Source organism: Aquila chrysaetos, chromosome 4 (genome assembly GCF_900496995.4).
Source record: "Aquila chrysaetos chrysaetos chromosome 4, bAquChr1.4, whole genome shotgun sequence".
In the NCBI taxonomy this organism is placed as follows: Eukaryota; Metazoa; Chordata; class Aves; order Accipitriformes; family Accipitridae; genus Aquila; species Aquila chrysaetos.
In genome coordinates this window covers 62,249,573-62,272,025 of record NC_044007.1, presented here as the reverse complement: position 1 = coordinate 62,272,025, position 22,453 = coordinate 62,249,573, and the positions used below count along the sequence as shown (strand labels likewise).

The 22,453-nt window shown below is 33.1% G+C and overlaps 1 protein-coding gene across 12 annotated transcripts in view; it reads left to right on the top strand.

Annotated features, from left to right (window-relative positions):
- RTTN (rotatin) overlaps window positions 1-22,453 on the top strand; it is a 91,843-nt gene that overhangs the window by 3,169 nt on the left and 66,221 nt on the right. For 8 of the 12 annotated variants that reach the window (XM_030012492.2, XM_030012491.2, XM_030012489.2 and 5 more), the window contains exons 4-16: window positions 553-642; window positions 1,762-1,840; window positions 2,668-2,782; window positions 3,317-3,467; window positions 4,409-4,574; window positions 6,639-6,820; window positions 10,320-10,435; window positions 13,466-13,636; window positions 14,962-15,174; window positions 16,426-16,538; window positions 17,738-17,864; window positions 20,040-20,165; window positions 22,252-22,368. In XM_030012492.2, coding sequence (XP_029868352.1) covers window positions 553-642; window positions 1,762-1,840; window positions 2,668-2,782; window positions 3,317-3,467; window positions 4,409-4,574; window positions 6,639-6,820; window positions 10,320-10,435; window positions 13,466-13,636; window positions 14,962-15,174; window positions 16,426-16,538; window positions 17,738-17,864; window positions 20,040-20,165; window positions 22,252-22,368 — 1,766 coding nt within the window. Of the gene's footprint in view, window positions 1-552; window positions 643-1,761; window positions 1,841-2,667; window positions 2,783-3,316; window positions 3,468-4,408; window positions 4,575-6,638; window positions 6,821-10,319; window positions 10,436-13,465; window positions 13,637-14,961; window positions 15,175-16,425; window positions 16,539-17,737; window positions 17,865-20,039; window positions 20,166-22,251; window positions 22,369-22,453 lie in introns of those variants that run through there. The other 4 variants (XM_041123140.1, XM_041123138.1, XM_030012495.2 and 1 more) reach the window with 4 other exon arrangements.

The window sequence follows — 22,453 nt, the reverse complement described above, 5'->3', positions numbered from 1 at the left end:
GTTTTGGAGAGATTGATTTTAACGGTGCATACCTTGTGTGTATTTTGTTGTACAGTTTGTGTATTAATTACATGTATTTAATAATATACATACTATATACAGGGGGAACATCTTTTCAGCTAACCTGAAAAGATAGCAGTTTTGGTAGAAAAAGGTTTTGAGTGGTTAATTTAAAAAGTTAATTTTATTATTACATAGGTAGATTAGAAAAAAATGGTTTTTTTGGCTGCCAGCTCTCCATCAGGCAATACATTTTGTTTAATTGTTTTTGCTATTGCTTGTATGGTATGTGAGGTAGTGTAAGAAAATGGAAAAAAACTTTACAGTTGCAGAATATGATTGTAAAAAACAAACATCAACACGTTCTTTTTACTCCATTTTCCTGATTATCTGAGAGTATTCTAAATCAGTTTCCTTAATAGGTTAAAACTCAAGAGCAAAAGGGAGGCAGTTCAGGGAAAGCATGAACAAAAATTGAGTTTTGCTTTTGGCTGGTGGGTTTGGGGTTTTTTTTTGTGTACATTTTTTAAATTTACCCTTTATTTGTTTTAGTTCTGCCTCAAGAGGAATTATTCACTGGATATTTTTGTCAAGGTAGAAGTCATCTGCCGCAGTTAGAAATACCTCCCAAAAGAACAGTTGGTATGTGTAGTTATAAAATAAGAATATGTTAATTACAGAAAGTGCTTAGAGTTGTAATTTAGATAGAATTCCATTGCAAATATTGTTATTGGCTATTCTTTTTCCTGTTGTTATTCTGTGAAATCTAGTGTCACAGAAACTACACTTATAATGCTTATAAAAATGACATTAATCTTGATAGATCTTTGTCTTCTAGTAGATAGTGTAACTCTTTGGAATAAGTAAAGTATGTTAAAATATGCTGTAATTTAAAAAATTATTTGAATTACTAATGCTTTTCAGAAGGTCTGTGTTCCATAATCAAGAGTGGCTGTTTAAGTAGCTTTTTATTTCAACAAAGCTTAGTCTGAAGTACCTTTCTACTTTTTGGAAAACTAGATTAGGTGCTTTAGAAGTCTTTACCTTGTATCTAAGTGAAAAGCAGTGTTATGCTTGTATTTTTTGTCAGTAAAATTATATGAAATGTTTCACTGACAAACACAGACAAATATTATTTTGCCTGTACCAATATACTAGCAGTTCACAGGAGAGTGTCATATTTAACATACAATACAGTGCTGAGAACTAGATTTTAAAAGATGGCTTTGGAGTTACTGTATGTAAATCACCAGATTACTTTTTTAGCAGCGTATCAGCTATCTTTAGAATTGCACAATAATTATTACGAACTTTAACTTAAAAATAGCTTTAAAGTTATGTTAGTTAAAAAGTTAAGTGTCATAATTTAGTAACAACTATAATTCATACTGCTTTAAAGAGTAAAAGCATGAGGTCACTTTTCCATTTTTAGAGATCATGCTAATAAATATTCTTTAGTAGCAGAACAAATTATAATTTGAAAGCATGATGTGGGGGATCAAGTACTCTTCCACTAATGCTGTGTTTTCTATTTGCTAAAACTTTCTTCAATAAACGTATTACATTTTGATTTGAGATGACCTTAGTACTTTTTTGGTATTGCTGAAAACTCTGATTAGAGACACTTGAGTTTGTGTGAGTCTGTATTTAGTAAAAGGTATTTCTGTTTCAAATAGTATACAGTTCATAAGTTTTTGACTTTGCCATGGAAACAGTGTAATACTTCTATAAAACATACTCCAAAATGCTCTTTTTTTGCAGTCAAATGCTTGAAATTTTCCACATTTCCTTGGCTAACTCTGACTTCAACAGATAGACATGTTCTGTCATCAAATGAAAGGTACAGTAATAGAAACATTAGTTTGCTTATAGTTTTTATTTTTCTCGGGTAAGAGTGGTTCTAAATTTCTGTCCTTCTGCATCATTAGACTGTTCCTGTAAATAACCTAATGAGTTAATTTTTGATAAACGATCATAAAAGCTGCGCTGAAGTTCGGCAGAGCAGATAAACAATGAGTTGTAATAGGACAAGTTTTCTGTTAATGTCACTCTCCATTCTTTGTGTTTAATTCAGAATACCTTTTTTTTTTTTTTTGTTCATGCCACTTCAATTTGTCTGCTAAATTTCTCAAGTGGATCAAAGATTTCATTCAGTTAATTTTAGAGCAAGCTGGAATAAAATCACTATATAGTTCACCCCCATGACCACTTGGCAGAGAAATCTGTACTTCCAGTAGTAGGTTAACTAATTCAAGTGCTTTGAAGTTATACATGAAACTTAGTAATGAAAGAAACTTTCTTATTGATAAGAATTGGATTACTTGCTGTACCACTGAGATAATCACTAGCTTCACAGGGAATTTCCAGTGTTTCTTAACTTAATTTCAAATTCAGAATCAATAAAGTTATTTCTTTTCTGGGAACTAATTTTGCATGTGGATTGATAACAGATGGAATTGAGTTTGTTCTTTATTGTATACAGAATTATCATAGCTAAGGAATAATTCAAGTTTAAAAACGGTACAACAATAGAGTTACAGCATTTTTTTTCTTTAGATTCTTCAGTGTTGTGATTATAACTTTCTTGTAAAGACTTGTTCAAGCTAATGATTACCGGTTCGTTTTTTTGGGTTTTAATACATATTTAAATATGAACTGCATTTTTAGCTCTTTGAGAAGTAACAACCAAAGTTTAATTTGGAGTACGTGTGAGCTTCTTCAGGATGTGATTATGCAAGATTTTCCTGCTGAGATCTTCCTTCAAAGGCCAAAGATTGTACAGGCAAGAATTCACATAAAGTTTAAGGTTTTTATTGTGCTATGGTATAAGTTGTGCAGAGTAAAAATTGATGTAAATGATACAATTTGTTTCTAAACAAAATAGCTAAACAAAAGTTCCTTTATGTAAACTTTAGGAGCATAGAAAAGGGTACATTAGCTATATATTGTGTTTAGAAAGTTACTTGGTTGTAATAATGTATATTGCTAATCAGTAGTGAAGTGTGTTGTAAAGTAATACTTTGTTTCTTCTGGATAAGATAAAATTGTGTCACTGTCATATGCACACCATCTAATGGACTGCTATAATGGAAGTAGTGACGTTATTTGAAATATGTGGAACTTGGTTTTTCCCTTAGGACTGATAGTCTTGCATTCAGTACAAAACCAGTAGTTAAACTTATTTGTTCTTTGCTGTGGTTTTTAAACACTTAGAAACGTCTGTGAACTATATTTACTGCAAGACTTTTGCTGGCATGGGTGTTCATGAAGGTACATTAATGTTCAGCTACTAGTGTTGATGGTTTTGTATTTGCAGAGCCTTTTGTCTCTACTAAACCTGGCTTTTGGAGGAGATGGAAGACATCGGTTAGCTTTGCAGGCTGTGTCGTGCCTGCGACAGTTGTGCATCTTCTTGAGAAGCAGACTTAACTTCCATAGAGATCCAAGTTTTTCTTCCACAGAGCAAGGTAGGTATTTTTAAATATTTGAAATACTGTTGTGTCTTTACTACAGGTAAGATTATCTAAAATTATGTAAAAAAAAAAAAAAAAAAAGAGCCAACCCACAGCTTTATAGCAAATGTAATCTCGTGAAACTTTTGCTAAATGATGTTGTTCAGTACTATTCACGTTAGTGAATATTTTTGGACTACCTGCATTATTTTCAAATACTTACTCATTTTTACAATTTCCTGTGATTCTCCATTGATCAACTTTTTCCCAGTATCCACCTGTTTGTGTGTCAGCAGGAGAGGGATTTTTTTAACTAAAACTAAATGAAATCTGTAAAATAAGTGGGCAGAGTTTCAGAAAAGTTTTCAAGCTGTTAGTGCTTAACAATTTAGTTACTAATTTCATGAGCTGTGTTAATTTTCTTTTTTTTATTGTGATGGCTGAAAATAGTTTAATCATTGTTTTGGACTTTACAGTCATTAGGGCTATTTCACAATGTTCTTAATGCTTAAACTTTGTAGATTTAATAGTGTACATTAGTTATAATGATCTTCCTGTTTCCATTTTGTCAGCTGAATATAATCAAGTTTTTTTCTGTAAATTGGTAGTCTGGTTCTGTTCATAAGATTGCCACTATATTTGGTGTCTTAATAAATGATACTGGCTGGTTTTTTGCACAACATCAACAAATCCAATAGCTTTAGTCAGACACTATGTTTGTATTTTTAAAACTCAAGATTTATTATTCAGCTGTAATTTTCAGTGGTTTTGCCTTGGAATTGAGTTTCCACACTCTGTGCCACTACTTGCCAGTGATAGGTTGTCCTAGCTTGCCAATATTTACTTGGTGTTTTCCATATTCTACTTTAGTTACTTTTACCATTACTTCACTATGTAGTATCTTTCAGAATAATGAATTCCACTAAGTAAAAATATATGATTGGTGTTACATAAAGGCACAGCTTCCCAGAATTCATCTATATCTTACTGTCAAGAAGCAAGAGGTCGTCCTCGTTCTCGGAATCCATCACCTGGAAGTAGTAGCCCTCGGCCATCTGTGATTGGACGGACGGTTCAGCGTCCTAGAGGAGATGGTCAAGATTGGGATGCAGCATCTTCCAGGTGAATAAAATAGGAAATAACTTACACTTCAATTAAAAAATTATTAATACAGGATTATATCATCAGCTGCTTGTCAGCCTGTGGGATGATACGAGAGTTTTGTTAACCTATGAAAATTCAAACTATGTTTATGAATTGAACAGTTAGTTCTCTAAGTGGTGTTCAGAATACATAAGAACAGTTTTACCTGCCACATTCTCTACCCAACCAACATTTTTAATGAGATCTTAGTGTCAATTGTTCTCTCTTGTGCATGTGTTTGTAAGACACAGAAAAGCACTTATTCAGGCTATTGCCATAAAGTCAGGGATTTTTCCTTTTCTTCAGCAGGTGACCCCATAAGTTCTTTTAAGTTGAATGGCCATCCCATAGTAACAGTGTACATTATTGTCAAAAATGCAATGCTGTATGAAGATTTCCATTAAAGTCTTGAAACTTTGTTGTTAAATCTGACAACAAATTTCAGTTGTATAACATCTAAAAATTCGACTCCGATATGAAATTATGAATTGTCTGCATACCCTCAAAATGTTCAGGTGTTTGTTTGGTGTGGTTTTGTTACTCATCTTGACACAACAGACTTAAAGCTGCTGTTCAAGAACCAATGTCTTTTAGTATGTGGGAATTTAAAAGTTCTTGTGAATCCTTACTGTGTTCTTGTTGGTAGTACTTTTGAGTCTCATGCTCACTGCCCATGAATCCCATTTCTTAAAAAGATGTAATTTAGCCCAGAGACAGCATAAAGGAAAACAGGATGTTGAACAGAAAATATGATAGAGGGAAATGACTATAGTGTTGCTCTGACGTTGCTGATTTTGATATGGAAGAGCTGCTTTTAGTGAATCTTGTCTTTTTCAACATAATTGCAATATAAATTATTTGTTTATTGCCGTTCTCTATGTAACTCTTCTTTTTCCTTGTTCTTAAATCTTGAGACTCTTCAATCTATCTGTTTGTCTGTTTCAAATTCTGCCTGGAAACTTAACCTTTCCTCTTCTGAATTGTTTTTATGATTGATACCTCTCCTTCCTTACCCTCTGGTAAGTGCAATCAGAATGACTATGTATTGCTGAACTCTTCTATTTTGCTTACAGTCTTCTATTGACCTCTTAAAATGAGTTGGCTTTTAAATTCTTAATTGCTTTTCTTTAGACATCTTTTACATTTAGTTAGACAATATAATGTAACACAGCCATGCCACAGTTCAGTTTCTTCAGCTTGTTTAATAATAAAAAAAGCAACCAAACAAAAAAACAACTATAAAAGTCATACAGGTTTTTAAAGCAATTCAAGATTGTTAAATGCTGTTTAGGATAAGAAGAAAAAAATTAAAAAACATTTGTTCTGAGTTGTATCAATTATAATGCTGCCAATAGAATTAGATTCTTCTTGAAAGCAGTTGAAAAATAATAAAATTGTGAACTATATATAGAGCTCAAATTTTAAAATAATTATATATATATAATAACTATATGTATATTTCATAACACATACTTGGTTGCAGTTAAGGCTTTCTTGGACAAGGGAGTATTTTCTGTTTTACAGTGGACGAGGAGGTCCTACAGGCTTAAGCATAGGGCACACTTACTTAATTTTCCTTCTAAGAATTCTTGTGGCTAGCCACATAGAATGTTTTCAATGTAGTAGGGTATAGTTCAGGCTGAAATCTGATTTAGTAAGTGGCCTTGCTTCAAGCAACTGATAGAGTTTGTTCATCAAAAATAACATTTCAAATCAACTGATTTTTCTCTTGCAATATTGTATTCATTGCATGTGTATTTCTTCCAGTACACATTTCTAAGTGCATTTGAAGATGACTGCCAAAACAGTAGGCGTTCACTTCTGATGCTACCAGTTCTGACATTTAAAAAACCAACCAAACAAAATCCTCCCCTTCCTGCAACACTGGTAGATAGCAGAGAAAGATTGGGATGGAAGGAAGGATATGCATTAAGGAGGAGGACATTAAAATACTTGATTCTGTTTTTAACATCTATAGATATATGGGTTTTCTCTTTGCAAGAGTTAACTATGTCTCTTTTTTGTTTTGTTTGTTGTTTTAAGTGGAAACAGTACTCAAGCAAATGCAAACTCCAGAATCTCTCTGCATTCCCCACTTGATGTAGGACATATTGACCTACCAGATGCTGAAAATGAGGACACTTTGGAATTACAGATGAAGCAACTTAGCCTTCCTCAGTTCTGTGTTTCCATCTTGGAAAATGCAATACCTCTTCTAAGAACAGGTGAGAAAGTTTTGAATTAAGCATTTCACTTATGTATCCTTCCTATCTTTAGTACAAACCTCTTAAGAAGTTGGTATTAGGAGGCGAGTACCTCAAATAAATAAGGTACAGATGATTACTGATATACTATAGCTAGTTATAACAGTTTTAGGGACTTTGTTCAGATCGTAAATCTTGAATCTTCTGGTTGATTTTCAGAATGCCTGCAGAAGTTTCAAGTGCTTTTTACTGATGGTGGGAAGTAGTGGTAGGAAAAAGTGGGTGTGTGGTGGAAAAATGGTGTGGCTGGATAAAATGTCATTCAAGAAGATGAAAAAATAATGACACTTAACAAAACGTGTTCTGATCTCTTTGAGCATAGAGTTTTTCTCCTGTTGAAGAAATAATAAACAAAAATTCTGGAAAAAGGTTTGTTTTATTCTTATAAATGCAGTAACAAATTTTAATTATGTTTTAAGAACCATAAGTAATGATAGTCTAATTGCAACAAATTATTTTTATTTTAATTTACAAAGGTTCTAAATTGCAAAGCCTTCTTGAAGGACAGTCTTTTTGCTCTTAAGTTTTTTAAAACAGTATTTAGTTGTAAAACAATGTCATTCAAAACAGGTATTGGTACATGTGGTAAGGTTTGCAAATATAGGAGCTGGAAATGTGTATCTATCTATAACTAGAATACTAACAGTTGTTTTTTTAATATACCTGTCAACATTTCCTGAGTTGGGTAGAGGCTTTAACTTATAAAAATTGTATGAAATATGTACGAAACTTCCATTTTCATGATTGTTTATACCTTTTTATGACTTTCTGTTCTGTTGCAAAATACTGATTTACTTGTGTATTTCACAGTAACATCAGCATTAATATCTGTCCACAGGAAAATTTATTCAATCTTCATTTTTTTGGTAATAAACTAAACTAAAATGAATAAAAATTTTGTTTTCCCCTTTCAGAATAGTGATATTTAAATATTCATTCTTCACAAGCACATTCATGACTTCTGGCATCTTCTCTTTTATTTATAATGTAAAACTGCAGAAAATGTGTTTTCTATCTTTTCCATTTCTGGTGCATGTCACTTCAAATTGGCAGAGTTAAAATATAGTGAGTTTTTCCATCTTTCAAAATTCTTTCTTTGCATCTTATCATAGAACTAAAGTGTCATTTTCAGATGAAGTTGATCTGTCTTTGTTTCTCTTGCCCTCAGTTTTTTCACACTCTTTAAACTCTTCTTCTTCCACTGTGCTGTAATGAGACATAGATTGTAAGCAAACTAATATTTTTATCCTGTTCCCATTGATCTGAAGTCCTGTGATCTGAAGGCACACTGTGATACTGTGAGACAGTAACGCACAGTAACACCCTGTTTCTCATGTGGTTATATTTTCTGAATTGTTTTCTTCAGTAAAATCAACAGGCACTTTTATTAACATCATTATCACCTTATACAGTATAATGTAGATTTTCCTTTTTTTTTTTTTAAACTGTTTAAATTACTCGGTAAAGGAAAAACAGTAAGTTTACTGCAGAATTTGCTTGGAATTTACAATATAACGTATATTTCAATTAAGCTCAAATTCTGTTCCTTGTGGAGATGTTGATTGGAATCTTTTTTTCTGTTGCGCTGACCTGTCTTTTGAGTGAAGTCCTTTCAGAAATCAATAGTGGTGTGGGTTGGGGGTTTGTTTGTTTGTTTTTTTTGTTTTTTAATCAGTTTTGAGCTACCATACTTGTCTGAAGTTCAGTGTTTATACTGAGTGTCTTAAAGTCAATTATTTAAACTGGAACACCAAAAGATTTGTTTTACAGTCATTGATTATATCTGTCTTACTGTGCATTTAGTAATAATGACCTCTTAGCACATACTAATTGCCACAGGTGTTGGGAAATAAGTATTTTGCTGATTCATATAAGAGTATGGTGGAATGAACATGCGTGTCTGTAGATCATGACAGCTACAGCAAAGCATTGTTGCAGATGTTATGTTTAGTTATTAACTTAAAAATATTTCTGAAACTATAACTCCAGTTAAAACCACCATTATTTAGTACTTGCATTAAAATGGAGAAATTTATTAAGTCACCTTTCAAATATTTTAAACACAGACATTTGATTAAGGATTTGCAAAATAGTTAGGAAGAGAGAAAAAGTGCTTTTTTGAGTTTTCAGGCATGTACTTTTCAAATTGACAACGTTTTGCCTAAAATAAATGGAAAACAGCACTTCTGTGAGACAGGAAAAAGCAAGCTTTCAAAAAGGCCCTCTGCCATTATCTGCCATATGCTCACTCAGAGCAGATCACTTAAGCTGCAAATTGCATGAGCTGTGGACATTGTCACTACATATATAGTCTCACACACACGCACATATATGTTTTTTCCTCAAGTATATCAACAAGGCTTCTACAGTGTGTAAGATCTACAAAAGATAGAAAAAGTGACAAGGAAATTAATGTTCAATCATAACAAGCAGTAGAGCTTGCTTTTTTTTTTTTAACGGATTTTGAAGGATGCAAAATTTTTATGGTAGTTAAAAAATAAATGGAAAATTCAGTGGTGATGTGTGAAATCCATCCATGGTCTTAAATAGAAACATACCATCAACAAGTAACTAAGCCAACAGTTGCACTAAATCGAGTATTTGGGGGAAACTGTTACTGTATGGTTCCCTAGGATGCCAGACAGTTTTGGCATCCTCTGTTGTATGAGGTTGAAAATATTTGGTCTGGCTCCAGATATTCTGCCTTGTTCTTCATGAAACCTTCTAGCCTTTGACTGCTTCTCTATTGTCTCATTATCTGGGGACATTACGGGGAGGCTTATATTTGTAGTAAATGTAGGCTGTAAATGTTTAAGCTTCGGCCAGGTTTCTTTGCGGCCCTTTGTTCAAGCACAAAACTGTACAAAGTATAAAAGCCACTAATAGACAGACAAGATTAGAGTTGTTATTAAGAGATACTGAGTCAGAAGGAGCAATGAAAATGAATAAATATTAGCCTAAAAAGAAGCAGGGAAAATTGTTACAGAGAAAAGTACAAGTGGATAAAGTGGGTATTCATCTCCTTGCCTTTCAAAAGATCTCAGACAAAATAATCCAGGAAGACAGCTACTGCTGCTGTACCAAAAATGCAGTTCAACAGGAATAGGTGATACATATGGAAGATCTGTAACCTAGCTGGCTGGGTGGGGGAAATAAGTGACTTTATGCTGAACTTCAAAGAAGTCCAGTAATAGGATTTACAGCTGTAATAAAGTTTATGTAGTACTGTATGATTTAAGGAAATGCAGTCTTTTTTTCAAGTATACGATTGTTGTCTTCTGTGGTTCAGAGCTATTGGTGGTTGAGGGCAGTTAGCATTAGTTTAGTAGAAGTGTATAGCAAAACTAAAATATCAGAATTTCAGATCTGGAATAATCCCTTGTTCAAAATGGTGTTTTCTGAATATCATAATATAATATTTTGTCTGTATTTGAATTTATCCTCTCATTTGTATTCCTAGGCAGTAGGAGAGTGACGATGGAAGTTCTTGAATTGCTTGTTGAAGACATGTTCCTTATTGGTGATGCTATTTCTGAAAATGTTTGGGAAGATGATAGCCTTTTTGCATTGGAATTGGTAAGATTCTTTAGGCTTTGATCAGCCATTTTTAACAGTCTGCTTTTATAAGCCTCTGACATTTTCTGCAGTGATTCATATACATGTCTAATCTTCTGCTGAGCTACCCTTTTGAAAATCTTAAATAGTTTATTACTAGTTGTGTCACCAGCATGTTGTGTGTTTTTTTTTTTTTTTTTTTTTAAAATGCAAGTTCTTTTACTAGATGATACTTGAAGTTTCACCTCACAAAAATAAGTAAGGAATTTTGTCTTGTAGTGAAAGGCTGTTAAGCAGCTATTGAGAGAAACATGTGTAGGGAAGGGGATCTGAGGGAAAAGTACTGACTATAGATGTTGGAGACCAACTTGATGTAAATGACAACTTTCACCTTCTTTACTCCTTATAAACTATCTGTTTAAAATTAGGGAGGTAACTGTTTAGATCCAAGACCGGACTTGTAAGATACGTGGTACCCATTTCCTACACAGGACCTATAGATGCCTGCACAGATTTCAGCTATCCTTAACTCTGTTGCTTTCCTGGGAAAGAAAGGAGAAGGCTTTTTGGCCCAGGAGAGATTCAAAGCATTAAGGTGCTGTTGACCAAACAATTTAAATTGCTGGAAATACATATCAGAGCACAGCTGAGAGTTGTTATATACATGAAACATCAAATTAGTGAATGACAGATGAAGTAACAATGGCTGACTTGCTTTTCTGAAGACCACTGAAAGCTGAAACAAGCCAGCACGACTTACGCATGTAACAAACATACCAGAGTTGCAGACTGAAACTTGTCTAAAAACTTGAGCTAAGTGTAGTCTTAAATGCACATGACTTCAGTTAGAATTCATGAAAATACCACTGAATATGAAACAATGGTATTTCAGTAATTATTAATTAAAATATTACCGTAGGCTTCCCTATTCTCTATTTTACAAATTATAATATTTGTTATTTATAGGACCTAGCAGTGAATGAGAACTTTTTTCTTTGAATCTAGTGTACTAGATAGTTATAATTGATCAACATCAAGTCAGTACTGAAGATGCCTTGCAGAACATTTAATCTAAGAAGCTTAATATAATCTTTTGTCTCGTTGTATGACCTGAATCAATATATTCCACTGCATATAAATCTGTCAAACCACAGTAGAAACTGTGAGAATCATCACATGTACATCCTACTGATTGTTGTTAGTAGGATAATATCCGTTTCCAGGCTACTAAGCAGCAAAACTCTGCAAATAAGCTGGGTAATTGTATATGATTATATTGATTAAAAAAAAAAAAAAAAGCTTTGGTGGTATAACTTCATTCCATTGGTAGAGTTTTGAGATTTATTAGTAAAACACTTTTCAGATATAAAATTCACCTCCCATTGAAAGTTATGAATCCACATCAATCTGTGATGCAGCGCTGGACTGTGCAGTGCAATTCAATAAAGCTAATTTTGATAAAGCAATTGCAAGGCAGGAGATAAAAACAGCTCTTCAACTTTCTTAGTGTTTGAGTAAATAAAAATAACTGAATAGACAATTTTAGGAAACAACTGTTAAACTTACCTTTATTATTTAGTACTATATCAAATAAAATGTCTTTTATCACAAGTAGACTGTGTTTTTGGAGTTGATAGGCTTCAGTGCTTAGAAAACATGCTTCCTCTTTGTGTTTTGTATTGGCTCCAAGGGAAGGAGCTCATGTGTCTCCTTTCTAGGAAACTTGAAAACATTTCTTGCATAACGTTATTGCTTTATGTTTCTTTGTTTATCCAATTTTAAAACTCTGCACTGGAATATCTTTGTGAAAAAGAGGTATTTTGGAAAAGCCCTTCAAAAATACTTAAGTTTGTAACTGTATGTATTTTGTGCAAGTTCTTATGCTACCTTCCTCCTGAGTAAAGTTTTTACTGTTTTCCAGTTTTGGCATGTGTATGTAAGTGCAATTTGATTCTGCCATGTCAAAGTTAGATACTGCAGATTGCTGTAGCCCCTCAGCTTTTTTGGATCACTAGCTTTGAGGCAGTCATCCCTGTCTCAGGGAGGAATAAACTTTTTGAATCTGTTGATTTGAGACTCCATGGTCTTGAAGCAGAGCTTCTTCCTACTTCTGCAAACTGTAGCAGGGCAGAGAGAAACTTACATTTTTGAACTCCTGAAGATGAAAATGAATCCTTTTCATATTCCTGTGTAACAACATGTGTTGATAATTACTTTAAAAGACTGATTTGATTTAGTCAATTGCTTCTTGTAATTTTCTTCAACTATGTTGAGTCAGATAAACAGTGCTTAACTGCTTAACAGTGATTATCAATTCCTGGAATTAATAAGCTAAATCTTACATGTGCTATTGCTTTATTAATCATTATTTGGCATTCCAAAACTGGTAACTGAAATTAATTCGACCTTTGTTCTAGTGTCCTTAAGTACAAACCTGGCTTTTTCAGGTGACCAAAATTCTAGAAACTAATTTTGTTTTCTCCAGTGTCAGTGAGCTGGATTTATGCAAATGATAGTGGTTCTTGAGTACGATTTTACATAATCTGGGAAATGTGCTGCTGTTTCCTTTGAGAATGAATAGGCATAAAAAATGTTTGATGTTCTCAAAGTTTGGATTGAGGGTGGTTAGGTTTTTATTAATTTTTTTTTTGTAGGTTTTAAGACAAAGCTTTATTAGCAGGTTCGAAACAGCTCCTAATATTTCCATATTAAAAGTTAACTCCAAAATCGTTAAAATTCCAGAAGTTCAAAAGTGTAGTGAGCAGAAATTAAGGAGGGGGAAAAAAAATGGCGGAGGGGGGACAGTAACCAGTAATGGGTAATTACTGACCAAAGTATTCAGAACTACAAGTGAAGGTAGAGTGAAGTCTAGACCTAATGCACAGTTCTGTTCAGATGACAAACAAAATGCTGTGTATTTTGTACCATTTCTGCATTTTTAAGTTATTTGGATAATTGTGTTAATGATGCTATGAGTGCTGTATAAACACTGTAAAGATACAGTAATGTTTCAATTATTTCTAATGATTGTATTTCTGATTTTGTTTTCAGAAAGACAAATTGCTTCTGGTTTTGGGTTTGCTTGGAGAAACTATATTATATCACAAAACTAATATAAGTGCAGAGCAGCCCGAGGTGATGTTGGTGCATCACAGAATGGCATTTATCAGCATTTCACTCTTCACTGTTAGATTACTGCAAATACTTCTCCCTGTAGAAAAGGTATGCCATCACTAATTTTAAGTGATTGTTTTTTGGTTTTGCATTTTAAGAGGGCAAAAAGTTATACCTTCGTCAGTGATTAATACTGGGAAAATAGCCACTGGACAGAGAAATTCATCTGATTTATATTGGCTGTTGTATGATCACAGAAGGCAACTTTATCCGTTCTTCAATTATCAGTGCATTCTGCAGAATCTTCTGCATATTTCAAGTCTTCAAAAAACATTTTTAATAGAGTATTTTAATGAGTTTTTGAAATTCAATGTTGTTTTTCCTCCTATTGTGTTTTTTCTGGTATGTTGTATAGTCTGCAAAGCTGTGCTGCCCCCTGCTCATTTATAGTATATGTGCAAGTAAGGCTAAGTAAGACTAGAACTACATAATGTTTAAAATCATTACTCTTAATCTGATGGAACATAGTAAGCAATTATGTTTTGTGCATCGTAGTGATTTTAATTATTCTTGCTTCCAATGCTCTTTAAAATAAGTTCTTTTGTAGCTCTTGAGTTGGTTTATTTATTATTATTTTTTTCCTGTTTATTTCAGGGCGGGGTCCAATGATTGGAAGTTTTTGTGGGATGGAAAGTGTTACAAGATGTTTAAACCTGTATGGGTTTACTTTTTTTGGATCAGTTTTTATTGCAGTGTAGCTCCTTTTTAGACGTTGTTCAATCTGAGTAGTAGATTGATTTTCAGTTACAGGCTTTTTGTGACAAATGTTAACTCTTTTAATATAAGCAGTCTCTTGTACCTGCAAATAAGTGTAGACATACTAATCTAATGACTTTATAATTTTTGTCTTTATGTTCTTATGTACATAATACAAAATTTCAATTCTGTGTATGACAGAAGTTGGAAAAAAAGTTAACTGTATTTGAGGTCAATTTTAGTTGAAGGGATACTGAACACTTGCAGTAAAAAAATCCAAAACAACAGCAACAGAAATCCCAGTTCTTAGTATGTGATATTACTATATAGAATTGTAGTCTGCTTTTACTACAGAAATAATTGTGGTCCGTGTATTCTCTGCCATCTAGTGGTTAGACAGTAAATTGACCCTGGCCAGTGGAGTTGGTAGTGCTGTGGCTGGATCACACACAACTTTTGTGACTGGTTGCAAGTCTGACATTAGGACTGACATCTAGTGAACTCTCACTTTTAATTAAAAAAATAATAATTCTTCATATAGAACTCATTTGATATGTGTTTCTTTCATTTTTAAGTAGCAGCAATAGTGATTGTACTTGTCGAATGACTGCAAGTGCTGTTGTTGGTTTTATTGTATTTTCAGGCTGTTGTTCTGACAGTTATTTTCTTTTTCAAAGGCAAGTAAAGTTTTACAAAAGAGTTTGCTGAACGCTTTATTTCTTCTCTCTCTGGATGTGTCCTTCTCCTTGGAATACCCAAGCATTCATGAATCCATTGCAGCCTATCTGGAGCAGATGAGTACTGAGAACTACAGTATTTATAAACAAGCTTCAGAAGCTGCGTATTCGATCGAATGCACTTGTAGCTTTATGGTTGAAGTTCATAAGAAGGTGTGGAATTTTATTACATAAAATATTTCCTGTAGGCAAATTTTGTTCCTCTACTTCCCTTTCTCTGTGGTAAAAACTATAGTCTAGCATAGCGGAAGAAAATTCATAAGTATGAGTATTCCATACCATGCAAGATGTAGTTAATTTATATTTTTTCCAGTAATACTACTCATAATATTTGTAAAAATCTTATCCTAAGTAAAAACAAAGAAATAAACACTTGGAGATTGGAAGTGGGCACAAGACCTTTAATGGGCAAAGAAGTAAGAAAGAAGCAAATAACTCTATTTAAATATATATGTGTGTGTGTGTATGTATGTTGTCCAGTATTTAAATAGTTCAGAAAATTTTAATTCCCAACTACTTGGCAATTGTAGCTCTAATAAACTACTACTTTAGACTGTGTAAGATTTGTGTTTTACTTTGTTATGAAAACAACTAAATTACTTTCCTTTATTAGTTAGTAGTTAAGAGACTAGCACATTACCGAAATACTTTTTTCCATTATCCAAATGGACAAGTAATTGTGCAAAATACTTGATCCATTGATACTAAAATAAATGAATAAAATACAGAAATATAAATGTAGTGGTATCTTAAATCTTGAGTTAATCTATCCTTTATATAGGCAGGTTCTGAACTTAATAGAAGCAATACTTTGCTCATAAAATACTGTGTACAATGAAATTAACTCCATCAAATTTAAATGGCTCATGTTTAATGTATTTGGTAACCAAAAGTATGAAGACATATGTACTTAAATTTAAAAAAACAAACTTGCTCTTTAACATTAATAGTGAATTGTTCAAAGTTTAATAGGTAAATCTTTCATTATGCTCTTCTCATAAAATGCATGTTGATTTAAAAAAAAAAAATTTTTGATTAAAAGCATAAAGTATTCAAGGATGAGTCTGTTCTTGGACATTTTAGAAAGTATTTTGAACAGACTTATAGTGTTCATGCTGTGAAATGTTAGACATACATTATTCCCATTGACTTTAATAGAAGTTTATTTGGATTCAGCAGCTGAAGGGTTTTCAGCTCCCAGGAGTAGGTTCTAAAGTTTGTTTTTTGACAATCTATTGAATTTATTAATCAGGTTAATTATAAACTTCTCTATGAAAGGCTGAACCAAACTCTACTTAGTAGATGTATTAAATGATGATAAATTCAGAAAGATTATGCAATAATATTGTATAACTTTAATATTACTAATTCTTATAGTTTCTTTCTCTTCATTTTACTTCTCAGGGGGACAAGAATCTTTCTGAATTAGTAGAATTGGCAGATGAGGCCTTGTGTAGTCTACCCTACCATCAACACTTACCCTTGCTTCAGGAATGCATTCATATATGCTCAAATATGTGAGAACACTACTTAAAACTCTTACTTGAGAAAATATAATCTTTTTTTATGGATAAAGTTTCTGAAGTAGAAGCCTAACTTGTTTATTCCCTGTATTTGAACAATTGTTTTCTTTTAGCCATTGAAAGGTCTCTTCTAAATAATTTGTTTCATTCTGTAGTGGATTTCTTGAAAATTGAATTTCAGGTGCTAAAAACTAATGTTTTGTTCTTTTCTCTGTATAAGCTTTTATGATTTTGTATATAAAGCTATTATGTGATTTACAAAGAAACAGTCTTAAAATGCTTTGACCTGTCTTTCAAACTTTTTTTAAATTCCTTTGTTCTAAGAGTATTTGTGTAACTTAACTTGTATTTTACTTTCAGAAGTCCTAGAGGACTTATTTTATTGTAGATGCTGTATATTACGATATGGCATTTTGTTTATTAAACACAATGTTTTTATTGCTTTTTGGATTTTCCAAGTTAGAGAAAGTCTCTGGTTAGAGAATTTAAGTTACCCTGTGGTGCCTGGAAAAGTTCTGTATTGAACACTTAATTAGAAATACAAAATCTTATTTTTATACTGATTCAGAATTTTACTTTAGGGATTTTTTTCAAAGGAAACTACATTTAAGAGCTCTCTAAGTTGTGTTTTTTTTTTTTTTTTTTTAAAAATTGTGAAACGTCAAAACACTTTTCAGTCTTCTAATGCTTTTAGAATTAATTAGTGTTTGATTACTGTTTCAGGCAAAAGGAAATTCACTTCAGTATTTTAAATAACATCAATTCACTTTGCGATAGTGAAATGGACTTCTACCTCTACAAGGAAAAAATTCTGAAAGCGTAGGATTTTTCTTATAATCATATAACATGATCTAAGGAGCCTATTGAAGCTCAACAGAATTTTATGTTTTCAGATGAACCTAAATGTTTGTCAGGCTCCTAAGTTTGATGAATTTTGAAAAATGATATAGTCTTTGATTCACTACATGTATAAAAAAAATAAATAAAAGTGCACATGTGAAGAGTGATACTATAATTTTGGCAAATATATTGTGATCTCTGAACTTCTGTCTGTCAAGTCATTTTTCAGGATGTATACTTTTTTAGGAAGTATTTTTCAGAGATTATCCTGAAATTTAACAGGAAAATTTTTGTAGACAACTTTGGGTACTGTAAAATGAACAATAGTTAAATTAATTATTTTTCTTTTTTAGTTGGAAGTCTGCTGAGGCTAACTCACTGCTCCAGGCTGAGGGTCAGAAGGTGCTTCTCCGTCTATTGTCTCATCCTTTGCTGAATATAAAGGCTGAAGCCTATCACTGCTGTTTGGAAGTGGTTAAGGTTAGAACTAATGCTTATTTAATGCTCTTGGTGTCGCACTAAATAATGCGTATTATGTGGTTTCCTCATAAAAAGCATTTTCAATGCAAATTCTGTTTACTGTATTATGTGCTGTGAAATCTGTATAGGCCTGGGCTTGCAGGTTGCTGTTATATTTTTAGTATTAAATCAACTTCGTTAGGTTATGCTTCAGGTACTGCACTTCAGAATGACAGGATCTCTAAAAGGGGGAAAAACAGTGACTGACAATTCTGTTTTTTAAAAAGATTCTTAATAATGCTGGTCACTTTGGGTTTTTTGCTGCTGCTATACAGAAATATTTCTATTTAATTTTGCTTTTGAAAAGAATTCAAGTGTTCAGTTTTGCTTGTTAGCTGAAATGAGGTTCATAGAATCATGGGGTTGTTTGGGTTGGGACCTTTAAAGATCATCTAGTCCAGCTCACCCTTTCACTAGCTCAGGTTGCTCAGAGCCTGTCCAACCTGACCTTGAATGTTTCCAGGCATGAGGCATCTACCACCTCTCTGGGCAACCTGTGCCAGTGTTTCAGAACCTCATCGTAAAAAATTTCTTCCTTATATCTAGTCCAAATCTACCCTCTTTTAGTTTAAAACCATTACCCTTTGTCCTATCACTACAGACCCTGCTAAAAAGTCTTTCCCCATCTTTTTATAAGCGCCCTTTAAATACTGGAAGGCTGCAATCAGGTCTCCCTGGAGCCTTCTCTTCTCCAGGCTGAACAACCCCAACTCTCTCAGCCTTTCCTCATAGAGGTGTTCCATCCCTCTGCTCATTTTTGTGTCCGTCCTCTGGACCCACTCCAACAGGTCCATGTCTTTCCTGTGCTGAGGGCTACAGAGCTGAACGCAGTACTCCAGGTGCGGTCTCATAACAGTGGAGTAGAGGGGCAGAATCACCTCCCTCGACCTGCTGGCCATGCTTATTTTGATGCAGCCCAGGATACGGTTGGCTTTCTGGGCTGTGAGCGCACATTGCTGGCTCATGTCCAGCTTTTCATCTGCCAGTACCCCCAAATGCTTTTTGGCAGGGCTGCTCTCAATCCCTTCATCCCCCCCAGCCTGTATTGATACCAGGGGTTGCCCTGATCCAGGTGCAAGACCTTGCACTTGGTCTTGTTGAACCTCATGAGTTTCACATGGGCCCGCTCCTCAAGGATAAGATTTTATTTCCTTCATAGCAATTTTTGACTTCCCTGTGGTGTTTTTGTTCAGTTTCTTTTTTGTACCAGAGCAAAAATCATTTTGAGTTGACTGCTTTTCTGCTTTTTGCAAGGATGTTTACTGAAGGAAAAATAAACCAATAACATATTAATAAAATACTGATGCTTTCAGAATAAATATTTTTATCTAGATTACGCTTTAATTGCTTAGACCTTTTAAAAATGTGTAAGAAAAATACCTTTTTTTTTTTTTTTTTTTTCCTCCCTATGTATAAAAGCTTGGGTTGTATTTAAGAATAATTTGTTGTTGTTGTTTGGGGGGGGTTGTTTTGGGTTTGATTTTGTTTTATATGGATATTTTGTCACTGCCTTAGCTTTTTATAAAGATAGCCCGGGGGTAAAAGTATCACTGTACTCAATATTAAGAATAGCAATGTCATATTCATTAGGTCATTTTAGGTATTCAGGAATATTGGCTCACAAAATAAAAATCACTTTTCTGTTTTGGTATAATACTTTGTCGTAATTCTTATTTTCTATAATGGACATCAACTAAAATTATTGTGCTTATAGCACAATTCAGTAATGTACAAAGATGCTGGAGCTAGTCTTTTGCAAAAAAAACCCCTATCTCCACTGAATGACATTTGTATCTTTTTGAGATTTTTACCTGCCTGTTTTAGGTTTTGCTTATTTTAGTGTAATACCAAACACTATATAAAGTTTGTCTAACTTATTTTCACTATTATTTAAAATAAAAACAATTTTTTTTTTTTATTTCTTAGTCCTGTGTAGCAACAGGAATTTTCAGTCAGTGATCTATTAAGATGGTGTTTCTTCCAGGGCTGTAATGTTTAGCGTTCAGAACTGTAGTCTTTCAGTCTGCGTGGAGAAAGCCTTTCACTGGATGACAAATTCAGGCAGTCTATAAAACAAGATGTAGTGGTAGAGACTGTCTTGAATTTTAAAACTAACCAACTTTATTTTTACTGAAGGACTGTTTAGGTATTCATAATATCACTAAGCCTGTGTCTTCAGTCTGCCACGGAGTACATTTTCTTCTTCATCCAAAAGTTTTATATGAAATCTGTACGTTTGGCCTTCAGGAAGATAAGAATGAGGTACTGTGTTTAGTAGCTATATTTATAAGTTGATGTGCATGCAAAGTAGGTGTTGATAATGGTGGTCTAAGGCTTACCTGAAGTTTTAACCACTTACAGTTTCTTGTATGTAGAAAAGCTATGCAAACAGTGAAGTTGTAGTAAATGGAAAGATTTTTTTTGTGATGAATTCAGAGACAAAGTAATGTTCTATGGATAGGATGCTATTAAATGTAATAAAGACCAATGAAAAATGAAGTAAGCTATGTTTTTTAATCTTTTCCTGGAATATATTTGACCCTAATAAAATGTGCATATGATGAAATGGTATGTATAATGCTTTACATTTATGGAAAATGTGAAATCTCAAGTTTTTGTAAAGGTGGAATGACCTCTGAAATGTGTGCATTGGTTAAGGAGGAAAAAGGCGTTTTAAATCTGCAATGTCTTTGCTATAAAAATGTATTTCATCACTACAAACACATCTGTGTTTAATTAACAGAATATTATGGAAGTGTTTTATAGCATTCTAGAATAGGACTGAGTTTCTATTGGGTTCATTTATATGCATGAATCCTTAACATATATCCACTATTTCCTAGCTTATGTATAAAGCTGAATAGGGAGTTCTGAGGGGGGAAAAAATTATTTAGATTATTTGTAACTGCTTTATAGCTGATCTATAAGGTCCCTACAGTCAGAGGGGAAAGAACATTGACTAAAAAAAATTCTTTTTTTTTTTTTTTTTCAACTTGTCTCCTGAAATGAGATTTATCTTTTTTTAACACAATACAGTGCACAATTACATTTAGAAGGGATTTTTTAGATGTTAGCATTTTAAAAGGAGAAGCAAAATATCTTTCATAATGTGCTGTGTATTTGTATTTGTACTTTGTAATTTATCTTTTCCAAGGAAAGCATTTATTTTGTTTGATTACTTCCTTGGATGCCTTATTAAAAAGACTGCCAGTTTTTTCTTTTAGTGATTGATCAAGCATAACAAATAGACTTCAATTGATAGTGATATTAAAAAGATCATTGAGACAGAATGCATGTTTACAAAATTATCTCATTTTGTTCTCTTTACCTTATAATGCATTCTTATTATTCTTCTCACAAAATATATAATGAAGATCATTTCCAAGCATATTTTTTATTACTTCTTGGATGTATATCTGCTACTTAAGTTTTCATAAAGCATCAGTTTAATCTTTCAGGCATGTGACAATGAGAAGAAATTGAGAAGAATCTTGTATTACAAGGTTGGGCTTAAGATTTGTCATGTGATTTTACAAATCTAGTCCCTTGAAGATAGGCTAGAGTGATATTATTAAAGGCTGTTCTTGTTGCCTGGGGTGAGAGGATTTTTAGCTCTGGCATAAAATGCAGGTTTTTAACTGCTGAAGGTAGGTGTTTTTGTTATGTAAGGAAGAGTGAATTCTGAGGAGCTGGGTTTTTTCCCTCTGTTCCCATTGTAGTAATAATATTGGCTTGTAAATAATTTAATATTGCATGTCATATACATACTGTATTAATATATCCTGTATACAGGATGTATTAAGTGCTGTATCATATACCTTTTTTCCTTTTTGATAAAGAGCTTCAGATGAATTAATATACAATTTGAAAGATTTGGTAACCTTCTTAGTTTGACTCTTTGCCTCAAGAAAGTGAAATGGCCATGTAACAAGCTTTAAGTCTATTTTCTTCCTGTATCTTTAGAAGTGTATCATAAAGACTGGGAATGCAATGCCCCAGAAATGTTGGATCAGGGAAGAAAAGAAACAGAAATTGTTTTACCTGCAGGTTAGAGGGATCATTAGGTCTATAAGTTGAAGTAATTATTTATTTTATTTCAGAAAAGGCAAACCAGAGTTCTAAGGGGAAAATGATTGGGTGCTATTTAGGCAGAACTATTTGTGTTTTCTCTGAGAGTTCTAGCAACTTAATGTTTAGTGTGACTGACAATTTAAAAGTAGCATTCTGCAGTGACAATATTTTGTCTGTAGATCCTTTCTCTTTGAGATATTTTTGTATAAGGTTTCCAATTACAGCATTGACAAACTGACCTAGTTGCATTAGTTTCTTTTCTTTTGTTATTGAGCAGGTAAACTCTACAGCCAAGGCCATTCTGATGCATCTATTGAAGGGACGATTAGTAATGGCAGTATTGACTTGGAACAAATTTATTGAGGCCCTCTGTCCCATCATTCCAGTTTTGCAGGTACTTTTAAGTGCTTTAATCTGAATTTGATGTATGAGATCATGTGAACAGCAACACTATCATGTTAAACAACAAACAGAATATT